This window comes from Haliotis rufescens, unplaced genomic scaffold (assembly GCF_023055435.1).
Source record: "Haliotis rufescens isolate VD_foot unplaced genomic scaffold, xgHalRufe1.0.p SCAF_6, whole genome shotgun sequence".
NCBI classification, from domain to species: Eukaryota; Metazoa; Mollusca; class Gastropoda; order Lepetellida; family Haliotidae; genus Haliotis; species Haliotis rufescens.
In genome coordinates, this window is record NW_025964334.1 from 38,559,566 (window position 1) to 38,580,418 (window position 20,853).

Consider the following 20,853-nt stretch of genomic DNA (forward strand, 5'->3'; position numbering starts at 1 on the left):
AGAATGATAGAAAGTTTATTTTTGTCTAGGCTGATACCAAAATACATTTTTAAGGTCATTGGATAGGTAACAAAATTAATAAAAACAAATATAATAAGACTACCACTAATGATAATGATAGAAATATATGATTCTAATTTGGTTTTGACTTGTCTGTGTAGGATTTCTCATTATTGAAGATTGAAATAATTAACGCAGCATTTCACGTCTATATATTTTTATTTACCAAAAAATACTTAAGAATATATATATATATATATATGTGAGCACTGTTTGGGCCAGCTTGTTGAAACTGTTACAGCTCAACGATCAAATGACAAGAGCCCAACAACACCTGGCCTAAATGCTTGGATTAGTCCCGTTTAAATCGGTAAAATGTAAACATCCTATATAAACATGGTATAAAAATATGCACAGTTCTGACAGAAGAGCGTCCTCTATCACATGTGCACAAGTAACCTGCCTGTAACGTGATGATGAAATGGTGACGTGAAATGTGATCTTAGTCATGTAGATAAATTCAAGAGTAAGATCACATTCTCATGTTCTCAGACGCCTTAGACTTGTAATCAACCTGAATCCATTGTTCACTTGTTATTGGAATGTCAAGACCACGGCCCAGCCCGGGCTCAGCTAAAACAGGAATTGCAGTTAGATCCGCTATCTGTCGTCGATCGCCTGAAGCCAAGCGATTCAATAGGCGAAGACCAAACTAACACTATTTCTGAGAGATGGTCAGCTACTTGAACTCGAACCGGACACCTAACAATATTCTATCTTTTTCTAAATGTAAAAAAAATCAAATAATATTATTGCGAAAAAAGAAATCTTATCAATGCGATAAAAGAAATGTATCAATGCCAAAACTCAATTGATATGTGTACCCTCGTCACACACATGAGTCCCGGGGGAAGGACAGGTCTGCCGAAAGCAACAATGACATGGACGACCGGTCGTCATTTGATCATAACTATATATCTGCAATTCTTAACATACTCAATACTACGTCACGTAGATGGCGGCAAGAATAAACATTGAGGATAGGTTAGCATGCCTTCTTCCTTTTTTGACAACAGCATTTTTCTACGAACCCATTTCTATAATCATAAAATGAAAACTAATTGGCGAAGGACTTGTAAAAAACGCAAGTAAAGAAATAAACATTTTGGGGAAATTATAAAATAAGTTTGAGATGTTCATAATGTACAGTCAGAGGTAGTTGTGAATCATGGCGCCAATACTCCTGCATGCAACCATTGCTACAGAGATGGCCGCTAGGAAACCGGCAGAGTGTTGAGCAGCTCCACTTGTGACACACGGGCGGTCCTCCTTCTTCCTCTTGGCGTTAGAGTAGCCCCACCCCCCACACTTGGGGAAGGTGGAGGGGATAGGAGGGAAGTCCTTGTATTCTCCTATCTGCACCAGCAGGGCCTTCCCCTGGGCCAGATGACTGTCAGTGTGACAATGGAAGAACCAGAAGCCTGAAAGAAGAACACGTAGTTATTGCCATACGTCAACGCCATGGTGGGCAAATAGGAATAGTACCATGAATGCTATAGTTTCTGGAAGTCACGACGAAATAGTTCTCAGTAAAACGATGTTTATAATGAAGTATAGCGTGTCAATAAAGTCACGTTATAACACGACATGTACCTGGGTTATTGGCCTGAAATCTGAGGATGACATAAGCGGCGTCGTGTACGTTGATGGTGTCCCTGTAAGGGGGGTTGATGTAATTGCGGGGGATCTGCCCCTCCTGGTCAAGACGCATCACTTCAGCCCGGCTTGTTGACGTTTTGTTAAACTAGAACATGTTAATTAAAATAGAACAAGATTAAGACTGGTAGCACGATGCAATAGCTGTTCTGGTACACATTTTAGAATAATGTGGGTGTTTTTTTTCACGTTGAACACGTCAGTGTGCCCCGTTGTGTATGATGTGGCCAGCAGGACACAAGCAGAACCTCTTGAATAGATCTGATAATTACCCTTGCTGTATCATCGGTGTAAACACCAATGCCAAGTATTAGTTACATCCATGGATGAGGGATGATGTTTAAGGTCATTTTGGAGAAACTTTGGTGTCATCCTTAAAATGTCAAAGGAATTTGCTTTTTGTTTTTTATAAGTCGGACATCGCTGAGTACCACCAGATACAACAAAGATCACCTAATATTGGCCAAACATGGTCATTTTCCCAATATAGATGCCATATATTAAAATATCAACATGCCATCATTCTTGGTAACACAAAAGTCCTGTTCTGCCTCTCTCACCTTCCCTTCTCCCATGATGTAGAAGCTATGGCCGTGCAGGTGCATTGGGTGGCCTAATTCTGTGAATGGCTTTGCTTCGTTTATGATAACCAGCTCTACGATCTGAAGTAAACAGAAAAGGAACTAATTAATAACTGACAACGTCAATGTCTTGTGATCTCACCCACTCTCACTCCCACTCCCAGTACAACAACTACTACCACTACCACTACAACCACCACCACTACCACTAGTACCACTACAACCACCACTACTACCACCACTACAACTACTACTCAACTACCACAACCACTACTACAAAAATGCGACCACTTAATGTCTTTGTTGTGCACAACACTATAAGGGACAGACAGTATTTGTATTAAGGTTTCTGGTCATATTCAAATATAACCCTAGAGGAGAAAACGTGCGGATATTTTGATCTCACACAAGTGTCGGGACGCAGACGCACAGTAGGGTCTGCTGCCATGTGAGATATACGACTACAGTGTTGGAACTGGTTGATGTAGTCACAGCACGTGTCAACTGGGAATGTTCTGAATGGTATTACCATGTGTAAAGTTGTAAACATGCTACACTTCAAAGATGGACTAGGCTCTCCTTTGTTAACACAAATTATGCTGACAGCTTCGCCGAGGACACGAAATGACCTCTGCGTTTCAACAGGCAGCGTTTTAATGACGAAATACGATATGTAGCTGACAGTGATGTCTTTTCAAATACACCAGAAATTGTTCGTCCCATGTGAATAGCCCCTCAATTGTATTGGATGCCCATATTCCAACTAGCAGTGCTAGCAAGAATGCTCATTGAAATACCTACATGCATGACTGATTTCGAGAACAAATCGCACGTCGTCCCAGTATGGGATTAGTGAAAAATCAACCAACTGACCTCGTTTTGCTTAAACCTGAGCGTGTGTGTACACAGACACAGATCCGTCAGACACTTGTCGGAGTCCGTCACAGTTGATCTGTTACAGAACCACGAGTCATCAACGTCCTCCGGCTGAGACAGTAATGGGATGGGCGGCAGGAAGAAGGTTATCTGCGCATGCGTTAAGATGATTTGCTGACTTTGTTTAATATTTCTTCAATGCTCAGTGTTATAATGAATGCTTACATTCAATATACCGCGGGCATCAACTGAAAAGAATTTGATTTTATTTCCAACTGGATAACTCATAACTGCATAAGTGTGTTATTGTAATTTCTTGGAAGGATACATTATCAATCACGGGTGTAAAATGTCCTTTTCTGGGTGGAATATCCGATGTTGAATATAGCTTCTTATTGTTGTATTTCTGGTTGTCGTTGTTGTTGAACTCCATTCCTGTAACAGAATAAACAGAATAAAGGAGGGAGGCAGAAGAAAGTGTTCTTAGACTCACCTGAAAGATCGGGTAGAGGCGTTGATCAAGTCAGTGAAAGATCGGTTAGAGTCAGTGAAAGCATTGGTCGAAAAAGTGAAAGCGTTGGTCGAGAAAGTGAAAGTGTTGGTCGAGAAAGCGAAAGAGTGGGTAAATTCAGTGGAAGCTTTAATCAAGTCAGTGAAAGATCGGTTTGAGTCAGTGAAAGCATTGGTCGAGAAAGTGAAAGCATTGGTCGAAAAAGTGAAAGTGTTGGTCGAGAAAGTTAAAGAGCGGGTAAATTCAGTGGGAGTGTTGGTCGGGAAAGTGAAAGCATTGGTCGAGAAAGCGAAAGAGTGGGTAAATTCAGTGGAAGCGTTAATCAAGTCAGTGACGATCGGTAAGATTCAGTGAAAGCATTGGTCGAGAAGTGAAAGCATTGGTCGAGAAAGTGAAAGTGTTGGTCGAGAAAGTGAAAGAGCGGGTAAATTCAATGGGAACGTTGGTCTGGAAAGTGAGAGTGTTGGTCGAGTCAGTGAAATTGTTGGCCGAGTCAGTGAAAGAGCAGGTAAATTTAGTGGAAGCATTGGTCGAGAAAGTGAAAGAGTTGGTCGAGAAAGTGAAAGAGCAGGTAAATTTAGTGGAAGCATTGGTCGAGAAAGTGAAAGAGTTGGTCGAGAAAGTGAAAGAGCGGATAAATTCAATGGGAACGTTGGTCTGGAAAGTGAGAGTGTTGGTCGAGTCAGTGAAATTGTTGGCCGAGTCAGTGAAAGAGCAGGTAAATTTAGTGGAAGCATTGGTCGAGAAAGTGAAAGAGTTGGTCGAGAAAGTGAAAGAGCAGGTAAATTTAGTGGAAGCATTGGTCGAGAAAGTGAAAGAGTTGGTCGAGAAAGTGAAAGAGCAGGTAAATTTAGTGGAAGCATTGGTCGAGAAAGTGAAAGAGTTGGGCGAGTCAGTGAAAGCGTTGGTCGAAAAAGTGAAAGTGTTGGACGAGAAAGTTAAAATGCGGGTAAATTCAGTGGAAGCATTGGTCGAGAAAGTGAAAGTGTTGGTCGAGTCAGTGAAAGTGTTGGTCGAATAATTCCTACCTATATACAGCCTGGTATCCACTCTGTTGTGTCAGACCAATAATTCCTACCTATATACAGCCTGGTATCCACTGTCTGTTGTGTCAGACCAATAATTCCTACCTATATACAGCCTGGTATCCAGTGTCTGTTGTGTCAGACCAATAATTCCTACCTATATACAGCCTGGTATCCAGTGTCTGTTGTGTCAGACCAATAATTCCTACCTATATACAGCCTGGTATCCACTGTCTGTTGTGTCAGACCAATAATTCCTACCTATATACAGCCTGGTATCCACTGTCTGTTGTGTCAGACCAATAATTCCTACCTATATACAGCCTGGTATCCAGTGTCTGTTGTGTCAGACCAATAATTCCTACCTATATACAGCCTGGTATCCACTGTCTGTTGTGTCAGACCAATAATTCCTACCTATATACAGCCTGGTATCCACTGTCTGTTGTGTCAGACCAATAATTCCTACCTATATACAGCCTGGTATCCACTGTCTGTTGTGTCAGACCAATAATTCCTACCTATATACAGCCTGGTATCCAGTGTCTGTTGTGTCAGACCAATAATTCCTACCTATATACAGCCTGGTATCCACTGTCTGTTGTGTCAGGTTGACGTCTCTGGCATAACGCAGATCGACAGGGCGGAGCCAACTGTGATCCTTCCCGTAAAACTCGGAATCTTGCATCGGGACTGGATTTAACATCACCTGCAACAGTCAGAGGCGTGTCATTTCAGTAACAGTCTGAGGCGTGTCATCACTGTAACAGTCAGAGTCGTGTCATCACTGTAACAGTCAGAGGCGTGTCACCACTGTAAGGGTCAGAGGCGTGTCATCTCAGTAACAGTCAGAGGCGTGCCGCCGCTGTAAGTGTCAGAGGCGTGTTATCTCAGTAACAGACAGAGGCGTGTCACCGCTGTAGGAGTCAGAGGCGTGTCATCTCCGTAGCGATCAGAGGCGTGTTATCTCAGTAACAGTCAGAGGCGTGTTATCTCAGTAACAGTCAGAGGCGTGTCATCTCAGTAGCAATCAGAGGCGTGTCACCACTGTAAGGGTCAGAGGCGTGTCATCTCAGTAACAGACAGAGGCGTGTTATCTTAGTAAGAGTCAGAGGCGTGTTATCTTAGTAAGAGTCAGAGGCGTGTTATCCATGTAACATTCAGAGGCGTGTTATCTCAGTAGGAGTCAGAGGCGTGTTATCTAAGTAGCATTCAGAGGCGTGTTATATCAGTAAGAGTCAGAGGCGTGTTATATCAGTAAGAGTCAGAGGTGTGTTACCTCAGTTACAGTCATAGGCGTGTCACCACTGGAAGAGTCAGAGGTGTGTTATCTCAGTAACAGTCAGAGGCGTGTTATCTCAGTAACAGTCAGAGGTGTGTTATCTCAGTAACATTACGAGGCGTGTTATCTCATTTACAGTCAGAGGCGTGTCACTTCAGTAACAGTCAAAGGCGCGTTATCTCATTAACAGTCAGAAGCGTGTCATCTCAGTGATACTGGGCACTAGTATACAAATTGGATGGGGGCAAGTTTACTATTTTGCATTTGATAATAACAACGCAAATCACAGATAGACGGGCGGCTCGTGTTTTTTTCCTATTTTCCATTAGCTCTCAAACTATTCCCCTTCTATTTTACAATTATATCACTTGATCAGCAGAACCCTAAGGGAACTCTTTATAGTTACACTATTACATTGCAACCAAGGCCGAATTCATTTGCCTTAATAAGCTCATGAAGTTATTACCAACAACTGTCGACTCACCCCGCCAACAGTCGAGAACATGAGTGCAGTGCTGGGGTCTTCATCTGGTGCACCCGCATATCTCAAGATGGCTGCCGCTGACACATCAGCCGTTCGGCAGTCCCCCAAACCGACGACCTTGACCCAATAGTTGCCCACGTCCTGGTTCGCAAACAACAGGAAGTCGTATCGCTCACCTGCAATAGAAACATCAAATAGACAAACGGAACTGAATGTGATAGTTCTAAGGTTATATCATGCTTACACTCAAGTATGACATATACCACTGAGGGTCCAGAGAGAGGAGACGTCAAACTGACGGTGAACTATCGACTTCAGAAGTTAGAGATGGTTCGTGTTCAGAAGGTATATAAGGTTTCCCAGCCGTTTGTGAACAAGTGTTAAGCCACCCTGACACTTGCACGATTTTTGTTCCCGCAATGGCTCGCACTTCGGCGTGCGAATGATTAAAGTCTTCGGGAAAGAGCGCGAGGAGAGTGTGAAGGGTGCGGGGATGCGTGCCATGTCGTAGAGAGAATTTCAAAATGTTCAAAAATTTGGCACGCATCAATTTTCGTGCCATGTGCGTGAACCATGCGTGAACACTGTACGAACTCGGCGCGAACACTGCCGACGGTGCGTGTCAATGCGTGCAATGGGAATCCACTACACGCTCTGACACGCCATGCCACGCATGGGTCACGAACTGTCCACGTTGTTCGTTCACGCATTCGAGCGTGTCGCGGAGTGATCGTGCGGTCGTTAGGGTGTTGTCACGAGTTGTTCACGTAATCATGGAACGCCCAGCTCACGCATAGGTCGCGCACGTCACGAACCATTCGCGCAATGCACGAACTGCTCACGAAGTGTTTACGCATTGTTTGCGCGTAGTTCCCGACCAATAAGCGACGACGGCGATCGCGTCAGTGCGTATGTAAGCGGGTCCTGGTCATTCTGCAACTTGCCAGCACACGGACAACATGCCTTACAAGGAGAAAGTCCGTAGAAGAAGGGGAAGACCAGTGCAAAAAAGACAGGCCAGAGACAGAGAAAGAGACAGAGATTGCAGACAGGGAGCGGGATCTTTCTCCTCCTTCCTCCTGCTCAAGTGTGGATGTTGTTCCACAGACACAACTTGAAGTTTTTACAGAGACATAAATAGAACCGTCAAGTGGAGAAGAGTCCACAGTAAAACAGAAGAAGAGAATCAGAGTGTCCAAGGAAGAAATTCCTGAGTATAAGTGGACAGATGAGGGTACCATGAAATTAGCAGAATATGTAAAAGACTACCAACAGTTGTATGACAAGAGACAGAAAGGCTGGCTCAATGGGGCACCACCCTCTGCCCCAACATCAACATACAAGAACTTATACCAAGCATCTGCAACAGCTATGAGTACAATGCTGTGGAAGCTCTTGTAATTATAATAGAGGGAGCCTGCTTTGGGTTGCCTCTTCATAGCAACTTGCTTTCCGTCCAGGGCCCCTAGACAGTTGTGGTAGTTCCATCTGGAGCTGAACATCTCAGCAACCTCCTTCCACTCTTCTTGAGTTTTGGGGCAGCTGAGCACTTCGTCCTTGTAGACCTCAATAATGGCTTTGCACACCTCTGGTAAGAACTTGCAGATTGTACTTGCTTCAACTCTGAAGCTGTACTGTAGACTTGGATAGGACTTTCCAGTGACTAGGAAGCGGAGGGTGGCAGCCAGCTTGAGTCCAACTTCAAGTGGTTCTCTCATGAATGTGGTCTCCTTCTTAAGGTGAGGGGTTAACTTCTCCACCATCTCTTGGAACAGGTCAGGTGTCATTCTCAGGTAATTCCTGTAACCTCTGGGATCTTCCTTATGGAGTCCTGTCAATAGCTGATCATAATGTCCGAACTCATTGCCTATCTCACACTGTCCTTGCTTTCCTTGTTCTAGTTAGGGTTGTCTCTTCTTCTTTCTCATGCTCTTCCTCTGGCTCTTGCTGCCTTTTCTCCTGCTCTTCAAGAAATAATAGTTCTGCAGCTGCCAGATATATACACCTTCTCTGTTCTGCAATAGCAGTGTCTCTGGTATTCAGCATGTTGTATCGTCCACAGAGAGTCGAGGAATGAAGCGTCTCTTCTATTTTGAGTTTATATACATACGCCAATACCGAGATTTGAAGCGCACCGCCAAGCGTGACAAATGCATGCGCGAAGTCGTCGGGGCAATGCGTGGAGATGCGGGAAAACAGCGGGAACTATGCGTGTCGTATGTGACACTGCGGGACATTGCGGTACGGAAGACGTGAACAATGCGCGAACAATACTTAACCTATACGTAAACAAGTCGTGCCATTGCGTGTCAGTGCGTGCCAAAGCGGCCCATTTTGGCCGTGCATTGCGTAGACATTGCGTAACTTATGCGTGTACAGTGCGCGAACAGGGCGCAAACGCGGCTTCACGCTCCGCTGCGTACCACCGAAATGGCACGCCTTGCGACGCATTGCGCGGCATTGCAGGGACAAAAATCGTGTCAGGGTGGCTTTATGCCTTCACTCTGTGGTATTGAACGTGGAATAGTTTGTGAAGATATGATGTGTAAGCAACAGGATAGTGTATACTGACTGAAGGTGGTGCATATAATTAATGTCATAATGTGTGGTTTAAACAGGTAAAGCTGAATCATGTCAATAAAAACCGATGAGATCACGTTAGTCCCCTATACACAGCTCATATACTCTTTGATGTCATGGCGCGATTTGTATAAGCATCACAAGTCTCAATACCCATATTACAGGGGTGTGAAACCAGAGCTCTATCACATCCCTCAGCCGTATCTGCCGGTCTTTTAGAGTGATCTCCCTTGGTAATTCTCAATGATTGTTTAGTAATGTTAAGCATTAATTTACTCATTGAGTAATGCTATTTGATACTGTTTGTGGAGAAGATCCGAGGGAGGCGACCGGAGGGTGTGGGAGTCCGACATAAATAGATGTGGGATATGAATTGTATTAATTATATGTTGAGAAGGTTACTACATTACATAACTTTTTATATCATACTCCATAGTAACCCCGACCCATATCTCAGCTCTAAAGTCCGGGGGGGGGGGGGGGGGGGGGGGGGGGGGCTCATGTTTAGTGTAAACGGCTTCTATCACATTAAAAACTGACAATCATGACCTTAACCCCTTACGTCCAAGCAACTTTCGAATTGTAAAGAAGCTTTGGAGCCTTGGTCCAAGTATCATCAAACAGATCCTACTTGAAGCAATGGACGGAATAGTGAGAAAACATGCTTTCGTGTTATTTCTATTGTAAGTTGAATTTGTCAACTGTAGGGTGAATCTTAGTATAATTTTTAGTGTATGTCCAAACACACTGACAGGTACAGTATCACATTTTCAGACACTCACACATACTAACACTCACATTCACATTAACAGACACTCACACACACCGACACTCACGTTCACATTAACAGACACTCACACACACCAACACTCATGTTCACATTAACAGACACTCACACATACCGACACTCACATTCACATTAACAGGCACTCACACAGATCAACACTCACGTTCACATTAACAGACACTCACACACACCAACACTCATGTTCACATTAACAGACACTCACACATACCGACACTCACATTCACATTAACAGACACTCACACAGACCAACACTCACATTCACATTAACAGACACTCACACATACCGACACTCACGTTCACATTAACAGACACTCACACAGATCAACACTCACATTCACATTAACAGACACTCACACAGACCAACACTCACATTCACATTAACAGACACTCACACATACCGACACTCACATTCACATTAACAGACACTCACACAGACCAACACTCACATTCACATTAACAGACACTCACACACACCAACACTCACGTTCACATTAACAGACACTCACACATACCGACACTCACATTCACATTAACAGACATTCACACAGACCAACACTCACGTTCACATTAACAGACACTCACACACACCAACACTCACGTTCACATTAACAGACACTCACACAGACGACGGTTATATGTTTACTGACTCGTACCATATTGACCAGATAACTAGTATGATGGAAGATTTCGATGTAAGAATTGAATAGTATGTCTGTCTGTCTTGCCTGCCACTCTGTCTGTCTGATTGTGTGCCTGTCTGTATATCTGTATACTTGTCGGCCTGTCTGTTTATCTGTCGGTCGGTCTGTTTCTGTATATACGTCTGTATGTAAGTCTGTATGAGGGTATATCAGTATACCCGTCTGTCTGTATGTATGTCTGTATGAGGGTATATCAGTATACCCGTCTGTCTGTATGTATGTCTGTATGAGGGTATATCAGTATACCCGTCTGTCTGTATGTATGTCTGTATGAGGGTATATCAGTATACCCGTCTGTCTGTATGTATGTCTGTATGAAGGTATATCAGTATACCCGTCTGTCTGTATGTATGTCTGTATGAGGGTATATCAGTATACCCGTCTGTCTGTATGTATGTCTGTATGAAGGTATATCAGTATACCCGTCTGTCTGTATGTATGTCTGTATGAGGGTATATCAGTATACCCGTCTATCTGTATGTATGTCTGTATGAAGGTATATCAGTATACCCGTCTGTCTGTATGTATGTCTGTATGAGGGTATATCAGTATACCCGTCTGTCTGTATTTATGTATACATGTCTGTCTGCCACCCCGTCAGTCCAACAGATACACCCTTAAATGCATACCTTCTTGTATTCTGATCAACAATATACAACCGAGTATTCACCAAAGGGATTTAAATATATCTATAAGTAATAATATTAGTTATACAACCCACCGAACGTAAACAAGTCAGGACAAGTTTACATTGAAAATCTCACAGGGTTATAAAATATCCCGTTTCAGCGAATTAAAAGCTAACTGAGTTATAGCAAAAGATGCTATACGGTTGGTGTGGCCGGGTGATGTTTCCGCGGTTCTTCCGTCAATGGCCAAAGTGTTGATACACTTGATATTGCACAGGGCACCGACACATAGAGGAACAAGGTAGGCAAGGAGTGTTGCCGGTCTATACTGCATTGTGTGTTCGTCCCCTATTGAAACCCACATATCTTCCCGGCGCAATGTGACAGTCAACCATTTGCATGACTGGCTATATGTGTCAGTGATATTTACAAAGCGTCCAATAGTCGGTTGCGTCTCTAAACTCTTTCCCATACAGGGGGCGGTTGGTGAACACCAGTAAGTCAACATTTACCCTTGAAGGACAGGGTGTGGGTACGATGTGGAACATCATGGTATTCATTCCCTACTTCATCTAGGTGACACAAACTGAATTTCATTTCTGTGGGTGGGGTACAAGGTTGTTATATTCGGGATGTGTGTGCGTGGATGGTAGGACTCACATTCACATTAACAGACACCCACACATACCGACACTGTCGTTCACATTAACAGACACCCACACAGACCAACACTCACATTCACATTAACAGGCACTCACACATACCGACACTGTCGTTCACATTAACAGACACCCACACAGACCAACACTCACATTCACATTAACAGGCACCCACACATACCGACACTGTCGTTCACATTAACAGACACCCACACAGACCAACACTCACATTCACATTAACAGGCACTCACACATACCGACACTGTCGTTCACATTAACAGACACCCACACAGACCAACACTCACATTCACATTAACAGACACCCACACATACCGACACTGTCGTTCACATTAACAGACACCCACACAGACCAACACTCACATTCACATTAACAGGCACTCACACATACCGACACTGTCGTTCACATTAACAGACACCCACACAGACCAACACTCACATTCACATTAACAGGCACTCACACATACCGACACTGTCGTTCGCATTAACAGACACTCACACAGACCAAAATTCTCGTTCGCATTAACAGACACTCACACAGACCAAAATTCTCGTTCACATTAACAGACACCCACACAGACCAACACTGTCGTTCACATTAACAGGCACTAACACATACCGACACTCACATTCACATTAACAGACACTCACACAGACCAAAATTCTCGTTCACATTAACAGACACTCACACAGACCAACACTGTCGTTCGAATTTACAGGCACTCACACATACCGACACTCACGTTCACATAACGTGAAACATCCCGCCCAATCAACACGAGAATGAAAGAACACAAAACCTCCCCCATTAAATCCGACAGTAAATGAGCCATCTCGGACCATATCAGCAACTGTCCTAATCACAACATCAACTGGGACAACGTCCAAATCCTCGCCAACAACCTCCATGATTTCACTAAAAGAAAACTGACAGAAGTCCACATTCGCCGCCAAAAGCCATCAATCAACAGAGACCAAGGTTATTTAATCCCATCCGCCTACTATGAACTCATCAAGCAATAATCACTTATATCCTGTTTAATTGGCTTCATGTCCCATTGGCTTCCACCTATGTGTTCTCTGTCCATCGTGTTGTGACAGTATCATCCCTTTGTTATCAACACCTACCAATGTTATCCCACTCATTTATACTCAATTGTTGTTACTGTTAATCCTCCACCTAATATATATTTTATGTACTATGTTCCTCATTCAGTCTTGCTTGACAACGGTATAAGGACCTATACCGAAACGTCGCTTTTCACAGTATTAAAGAAGTTGTTATCCATAAAATTGTGTCTACCTTGTCATCCGTCAACTTCTTAGTAATGCCTATCAAACAACTTAGGATGGGTATCCTTTGAATAACTAAAATATTTTGTCACAAACACAAATTAAATACTAAAAAGTTCGGCCCGTTACCAAGATGTGGTTACAGTGAGATGAAAATATAATGATGGTAGTTTTCCAGCCATGTCGTGACTAGAAGAAGTAATTACTTTATATAGCTACATAACTTATGTGTGTCCCTGTCTTCAAAGGATAGTAAACTAACTAGTTACAGATCACAGATTAATATTTAAATCAAGCAAGAGTATGTTAGTCAGAATATAAGAACATGACAGCTTATGATATACAAGTGACTATAGTTAAAATATAAGGTGTTCAGAAATAAACAAAGGGACTTAAGGCGAAGCTTGGTCTCACCTGGAAAGACAAGGAAGACATCGACTGGTCTTGGCTGGACGGGCATTCCATCATTACCGATCACCTGCAGCTGATGCTTCTCCACGGCCACGTGTAGTGGGCAGTTGCCGGACGCTCCAATCACACGAAGCCTGTACCTCTGACCCCTTGTCACCTCAAACACCTCCATTGGCGTCTTGGCTGTGGTCAGGTTCGTTTTGACGATGTTGAACTTGTTTGGAACGTCAACGTTGCGAGCTCTGCCATTGATGTGCAGTCCCTGTGGTAGAGTAGGGTCATAAAGGTCGTGCATCAGATCTACGTATCTCGTCATTGAAGTGACTGGTATCCAGTCTCCCACCACCATGATGTGGTCATCGACGTCGTACAGAGCACCGTTGGGGTCTACGTCCTGATGCTGGCGGACAATGAAGGCACCGAATAAGCCATCAGCAAGCTGCATGCCTGTATGGCCATGGTACCAGTGGGTGCCTGCTGGCGAGGCTGTGAACTCATATCTGAAATGTATTCATACAGGTTGTACGTAAAACATAATTCTTCTGAATACCTTACTCTAATACATCATTGCCATAATCCTATATTTTGTAATCACACTATAACTAAATCTTCAGATTTTCAACAGAAGTCCTCTTCACTGTCAACTATACATGATTAGTTGTACCCGTAATATCACAAAGAGAGAACAAATATCACCAACATTACATTGTTTCAACCAAATATCGAATGGTCTCTTCTCTTAAAGATAGACTATGCCAAACAAAGATAATTCCATCCAAGAGAAGGTGAGAACAATCGGTTATTATCAAACATGTTTCATATTTCTTCGCAGCGGTTCATCATTCGTCAACCTTAGAGCGTTCAATCTAGAAATGATCTGTTACTATAATTGTCAGTGACACAGTATCAAAGTTACGCAGTACAATTACAAGACTGGGTGTAACCGCCAGACTCTTATGGCTGTTTTGAATTGGGAGTATTTGTCAAGAGTAACTGAAAGAGGGAACAATTATTTCGATAATAACGTATGGGTGCGTGAGTAAGTTGGGTTTTGAAGTTTTACACCAAATCATAGTAAATGGGTGATTGGGGTTTCACGTGACGTTGGACAGTATTCCGGTTGTATGACAGCGCATCAGCTTGTTGTGGGAGAAAAGCCCGAAAGGATGCAGGTCTCAGACGTTTACCACTTTGGTGAAACCCATGAGCAAAGGTAAGGTGCTGACAAGCCTAGAAACATAATCGAACCGGGATTCGAACCCACGATCAAAGGTTTCTGGCCCTCCAAAGGGACGCGAGCTGCGGCGCCTCAGACGCAAAAAACACAATACACTTACAGCTGATAAAGAAACTGTTTGTATATTCATTGACATGGGAGGGAATCCGTTTTGAGACAATGTCCTCTAGTAATGCCGTTTTCAATTTAACATCTGGTTAATCGCCAGTTATGTTAATAAGATAAACAGGTTGAAATGAAATGTACACTCACTTGAAAGTTTCTTTGACGCCGATGTTGCATTGTGTGATGTGGCCAACGCCGTCAGAGTATGGCGTTCTCATTTGGTGTTGTCCGTGCCAGTGTATGCTGGTCGCCTGACCATCTTCCATATCATTGGTCACCCACACCACCACGCGGTCCCCCTCACACACCTACAACAGAGGAGTATGTGACGTCACAACACACCACCACGCGGTCCCCCTCACACACCTACAACACAGGAGTATGTGACGTCACAACACACCACCACGCGGTCCCCCTCACACACCTACAACAGAGGAGTATGTGACGTCACAACACACCACCACGCGGTCCCCCTCACACACCTACAACAGACGAGTATGTGACATCACAACACACCACCACGCGGTCCCCCTCACACACCTACAACAGAGGAGTATGTGACGTCACAACACACCACCACGTAGTCCCCCTCACACACCTACAACAGGGGAGTATGTAACGTCACAACACACCACCACGTAGTCCCCCTCACACACCTACAACAGAGGAGTATGTGACGTCACAACACACCACCACGTAGTCCCCCTCACACACCTACAACAGAGGAGTATGTGACGTCACAACACACCACCACGTAGTCCCCCTCACACACCTACAACAGAGGAGTATGTGACGTCACAACACACCATCACGTAGTCCCCCTAACACACCTACAACAGAGGAGTATGTGACGTCACAACACACCACCACGTAGATCCCCTCACACACCTACAACAGAGGAGTATGTGACGTCACAACACACCATCACGTAGTCCCCCTCACACACCTACAACAGAGGAGTATGTGACGTCACAACACACCACCACGTAGTCCCCCTCACACACCTACAACAGAGGAGTATGTGACGTCACAACACACCACCACGTAGTCCCCCTCACACACCTACAACAGAGGAGTATGTGACGTCACAACACACCACCACGTAGTCCCCCTAACACACCTACAACAGAGGAGTATGTGACGTCACAACACACCATCACGTAGTCCCCCTAACACACCTACAACAGAGGAGTATGTGACGTCACAACACACCACCACGTAGATCCCCTCACACACCTACAACAGAGGAGTATGTGACGTCACAACACACCATCACGTAGTCCCCCTAACACACCTACAACAGAGGAGTATGTGACGTCACAACACACCACCACGTAGTCCCCCTCACACACCTACAACAGAGGAGTATGTGACGTCACAACACACCATCACGTAGTCCCCCTAACACACCTACAACAGAGGAGTATGTGACGTCACAACACACCACCACGTAGTCCCCCTCACACACCTACAACAGAGGAGTATGTGACGTCACAACACACCATCACGCGGTCTCCCTCACACACCTACAACAGACGAGTATGTGACGTCATAACACACCACCACTTGGTCCCCCTCACACACCTACAACAGACGAGTATGTGACGTCACAACACACCACCACGTAGTCCCCCTCACACACCTACAACAGAGGAGTATGTGACGTCACAACACATGACCACGCTGCCCCTCTTTTTTAACAGTGTTTCAATTATATTACGGCCTGTCAGCTTGATTTTGGAGGAAAGCCCGAAGTTCATAATTATGTTGGTTCTGGGCGTTTCCACTTCTGTAAAACCCATGGGAATACTGCTTATAAACCTAGATAACATAATCGGGGCGAAATTGCGATTCGAACCCACGATCATGGGGTTCTGTTAGGGACGCAAGTCCGCGCAGAAAAATTGCTATCTTCAGACGATAGGGACACCCTGGCACCACTATTTGAATAGAAGTGATTTAATTATCATGCGTGGCTCACAATCGTGACAATCTTGACCTCAACAATATACAAATTATTACTCTTGACGAGGTCAATATGCGAAAACAAGGACCCGAGGACGCGAGGACCCGAGCAATGAGGTAGTCTGACCGGGCCGAGGCCGCAGGTGCATCTTTATCTCCCTGTCATTAAATGTGTCATCAAGACACGTATATCGGCGACCTGTGTTTTACTGAGACATATACTCGAAGCCATTGATGTGGACGTCTGGCTTGGCTCATCACTGCATATGTGGCTTATGTCGCTTCCAAGGTTTATATTATAATGCATCCATTGCTCATCGTCAAAAATACATCACTGCGCATCCCATTAATGGTTCATAATAATACACTGCCACGATAACACACATATATAGCTATTCTTTATTGTTTTCATATCTTTCTTATATTGCTTTGAAGGTTTTACATTATGTTGCATATACGAACATTCGTACTACTGAATGAATGGTTGTTCATTATAATACATAGGTTCTACATCAATATTGCATACATGTATAGTGCTCTTCGTCTTTAATACAATATTCAAACCAGATAGTAAGCTTCTGATACCTCGCTTGACTGTATTACTCAGCATATATATGTCAATGCTTTCGTTCATCCATCAGATCGGAGTTAAGGTTAGAAGTTCACACTGACCTCAATAGATGGACCGGGCACCTGTCTGTTGACGGCGATCAAGGGTTTAATCCTCCCATCCCCGGACACACAGTCCGGCCGAAAACAGTCCGAGTGGTTGAATGGACAATCATAGCATGCCTGAAACATTCACACTGAATGATACATAAATGTGAGAGGGACATCATGAGTAGGCTTCACACGTTGTCCCCATGTTGGACATTGGAATGACATCTGTAAATCATTATTAGAAAGTATTCTTTTGGAGAAATCATTTAAGCTACAAATATATCAGATGATAATCTTGTCTGTAGGAGGTGTTGGAACAATTTTTCAAAATAAGTCAAAGACCATCCGATCCTTTCATATAACTGTAGTTAATATGTAATGACATGACAAATGACTTTGGTAATATGAAAGAAGCGGGTGGTCCTTAACTTCTTCAGGATCTTGTTTTCTCACCTTAGAGAGTGTTCTGTACCACTCCACGGTGAAGTTATACACACACACCCGGGGGCGTTCGTTCTTCTGACATGTCCGCTTGCACTCGTGGGTAGACGCCACTGTAGAACACATATCATTGCATGTAGCATTAAAAGTATAGGATAACATAGACGCCATTGTGTAACAAATAATATTGGAGCTACTGTACAACACAAATGTTTAAATGCAGCATTAGAACTGTGTCTCAGTAACATAGGCGTCACTGTGTAACACAGATCAGTGCAGCTCTAAAGGGGTAGCATGGTGAGTAACTATTAGGAAGTAGGGAATAAGTGTTGTATATCTTGTAATAACAGGAATATTCCCTTCACAAGCTGAGTAGTATTCAGACAACATATGCAGAAATATAATAACAATCTCCCTCTTGATAATAGATTGACATTTTAGCAACAGTTTTGGTAAGTTTTAGGGCATGGTTTTCTCCCGATAACAAACAACACCGACGTTCTACTCTGATGTTCGGTTTAACAATTACTACCTTTATACATACTAATGCGTACACGGCAGGCTTTATCAGCAGACACAGTTGCTGTATCTTTCTTCTTTGCAATATGTGTGAAAACGAGATACAGTTGCGTTCATAAACGCACGCAGCTATCGTTGGTACCATGTGTACCACGCCTTGTTCTGTCCTTTGGCAACCGTTGGGGGACGTCTGGTTCATAGGGTAGAGCGAATTGGTTCAAGCTGGGGTGTTTGGGGTAACATATAAGGGTACACACAGCGTGCGTCTTCAATAACATTATTGTTGACTGGACGGTGGGTTGGGTCTCCTGTCGATGTAAACAAACACGCGTGTCCGAAGACGTATTGTGTGTATTGGTGCAGGTTAAGCGCTATTTGTACGGCGATTAATAGATAACATTTTCATAACACTGTGGGCTGGTTTGCCATGTAAACCTTTACATTTTCGGTACATCGAAAGGACATACATTACACACGTGCTTGTGTACTGAACGTGAGAGCCACGAGGTGGTTGTGATGTATCACGCCAGTGTTGATAGGACAATCTCGGTGTACTTATAGATGCATTATACAGGAAACGTTGCAGATAAAAATCTGATTGACCGAAGTTAGATAAAATTAAAAAAAAATTCATAAGAGAACATCCGTTCAATAATTGACTGTAATATCAGGGTATGTTGACATTATAGCTAAAAACAATATTAAGGTGTTTAAAGTGAGTGAATGTTGTTTTCTCCACCTTATAAGAGCTGTATCGCGGAGGCATGTACATGGGCGATTCTAGACCAGATAGAACCATCTGAACTTCGGGGTAAAACTACATGCTTTCCGCAAGGTCATACATATGTCCATTGGCACCGGTTGGATCTCGGTTGGTAGCTCAGTCGGATGATGAAAGACACAACTCAGCGTAGAAGGTTAAGAAGACAGCAGCCACGTTTATTGTTGATGGGAGAATAACTGTCGAAAAGGTGTTTGGTGATAATCACGTGACAGAACGCACACACGGACCGAGTGGACAGTGACACAACTAGACATTCAATAAGTCTGCTCCTCTTGGTATTTGAGCCGGTATCTCTGTTTGTCGTCCAGGTTTTGTAGGTTACACAACGTGGTGAAGGCCTGACACACTCACATTTACTGTTCCGGCAGCGTTTGTCGACCAGGTTTTGTAGGTTACACAACGTGGTGAAGGCCTGACACACTCACATTTACTGTTCCGGCAGCGTTTGTCGTCCAGGTTTTGTAGGTTACACAACGTGGTGAAGACCTGACACACTTACATTTACTGTTCCGGCAGCGTTTGTCGACCAGGTTTTGTAGGTTACACAACGTGGTGAAGGCCTGACAAACTTACATTTACTGTTCCGGCAGCGTTTGTCGACCAGGTTTTGTAGGTTACACAACGTGGTGAAGGCCTGACAAACTTACATTTACTGTTCCGGCAGCGTTTGTCGACCAGGTTTTGTAGGTTACACAACGTGGTGAAGGCCTGACAAACTTACATTTACTGTTCCGGCAGCGTTTGTCGACCAGGTTTTGTAGGTTACACAACGTGGTGAAGGCCTGACAAACTTACATTTTCTGTTCCGGCAGCGTTTGTCGACCAGGTTTTGTAGGTTACACAACGTGGTGAAGGCCTGACACACTTACATTTTCTGTTCCGGCAGCGTTTGTCGACCAGGTTTTGTAGGTTACACAACGTGGTGAAGACCTGACACACTTACATTTACTGTTCCGGCAGCGTAAGGAGATGTTGATTAGGACACAAACCTTCTATGTTTCGAAATTTAAGGTAGCCTAACTTTAGATTAGATACCGCTTGTTTTAATTTAGAACCAGTCACTAGTACTAGTTCAAAATACTGGTCAAAAAGAATTGGTGAAATAGCCCTCCATACATATATTTTTAATTTCAACGCAACCTGTTGCATATTTGCACTCAACCAAGTCGGAAATCGGAAATCCACATGATATCTTCCATTTTAAGTGTGACGGGTCATACAAATGTACGTAGTTACGAAAAACGCGGAGCTAAATCGGTGTTTTAAGTATTTTGAAGTTGAACTTATGATCCAGTTGTGTTGAAATAACCCTCCAGTGACAGTAATATATATTCAGAATGACTATCTCTCTACCCACAACTTCGACATGGCTGAACTTCAATGGCTGTCAAAATAGTTGTTTTCGGTAACAGTGCCATAAACAAATTGCATGAACCCAAAGAACAGCCTCGATCTGTAATTACGTAAACATCATGCGTTTCATTTTAGCAATACAAGAGAGAGGCAGCGGAATCCAAATCACGTGACAGAACGCACACACTCAATATTTTCATGAGAAGTGTGAAAAC

The 20,853-nt window shown here is 43.7% G+C and overlaps 1 protein-coding gene across 1 annotated transcript in view; it reads right to left on the reverse strand.

The window, feature by feature from the left end:
- Nucleotides 1-208: 208 nt before the first annotated feature.
- The window catches only part of LOC124145823 (laccase-2-like), a 24,815-nt gene continuing 4,170 nt past the window's right edge, over nucleotides 209-20,853 (reverse strand). Inside the window, exons 2-12 of the mRNA XM_048385916.1 lie at nucleotides 17,995-18,095; nucleotides 17,554-17,673; nucleotides 15,064-15,224; nucleotides 13,578-14,074; nucleotides 6,476-6,651; nucleotides 5,283-5,418; nucleotides 3,502-3,608; nucleotides 3,171-3,323; nucleotides 2,277-2,378; nucleotides 1,654-1,804; nucleotides 209-1,481 (exon numbers count right to left, since the gene is read on the reverse strand). Of these exons, the coding sequence (XP_048241873.1) occupies nucleotides 1,210-1,481; nucleotides 1,654-1,804; nucleotides 2,277-2,378; nucleotides 3,171-3,323; nucleotides 3,502-3,608; nucleotides 5,283-5,418; nucleotides 6,476-6,651; nucleotides 13,578-14,074; nucleotides 15,064-15,224; nucleotides 17,554-17,673; nucleotides 17,995-18,095 (1,976 nt within the window). The 3' untranslated portion in view covers nucleotides 209-1,209. The remainder of the gene's footprint in view (nucleotides 1,482-1,653; nucleotides 1,805-2,276; nucleotides 2,379-3,170; nucleotides 3,324-3,501; nucleotides 3,609-5,282; nucleotides 5,419-6,475; nucleotides 6,652-13,577; nucleotides 14,075-15,063; nucleotides 15,225-17,553; nucleotides 17,674-17,994; nucleotides 18,096-20,853) is intronic.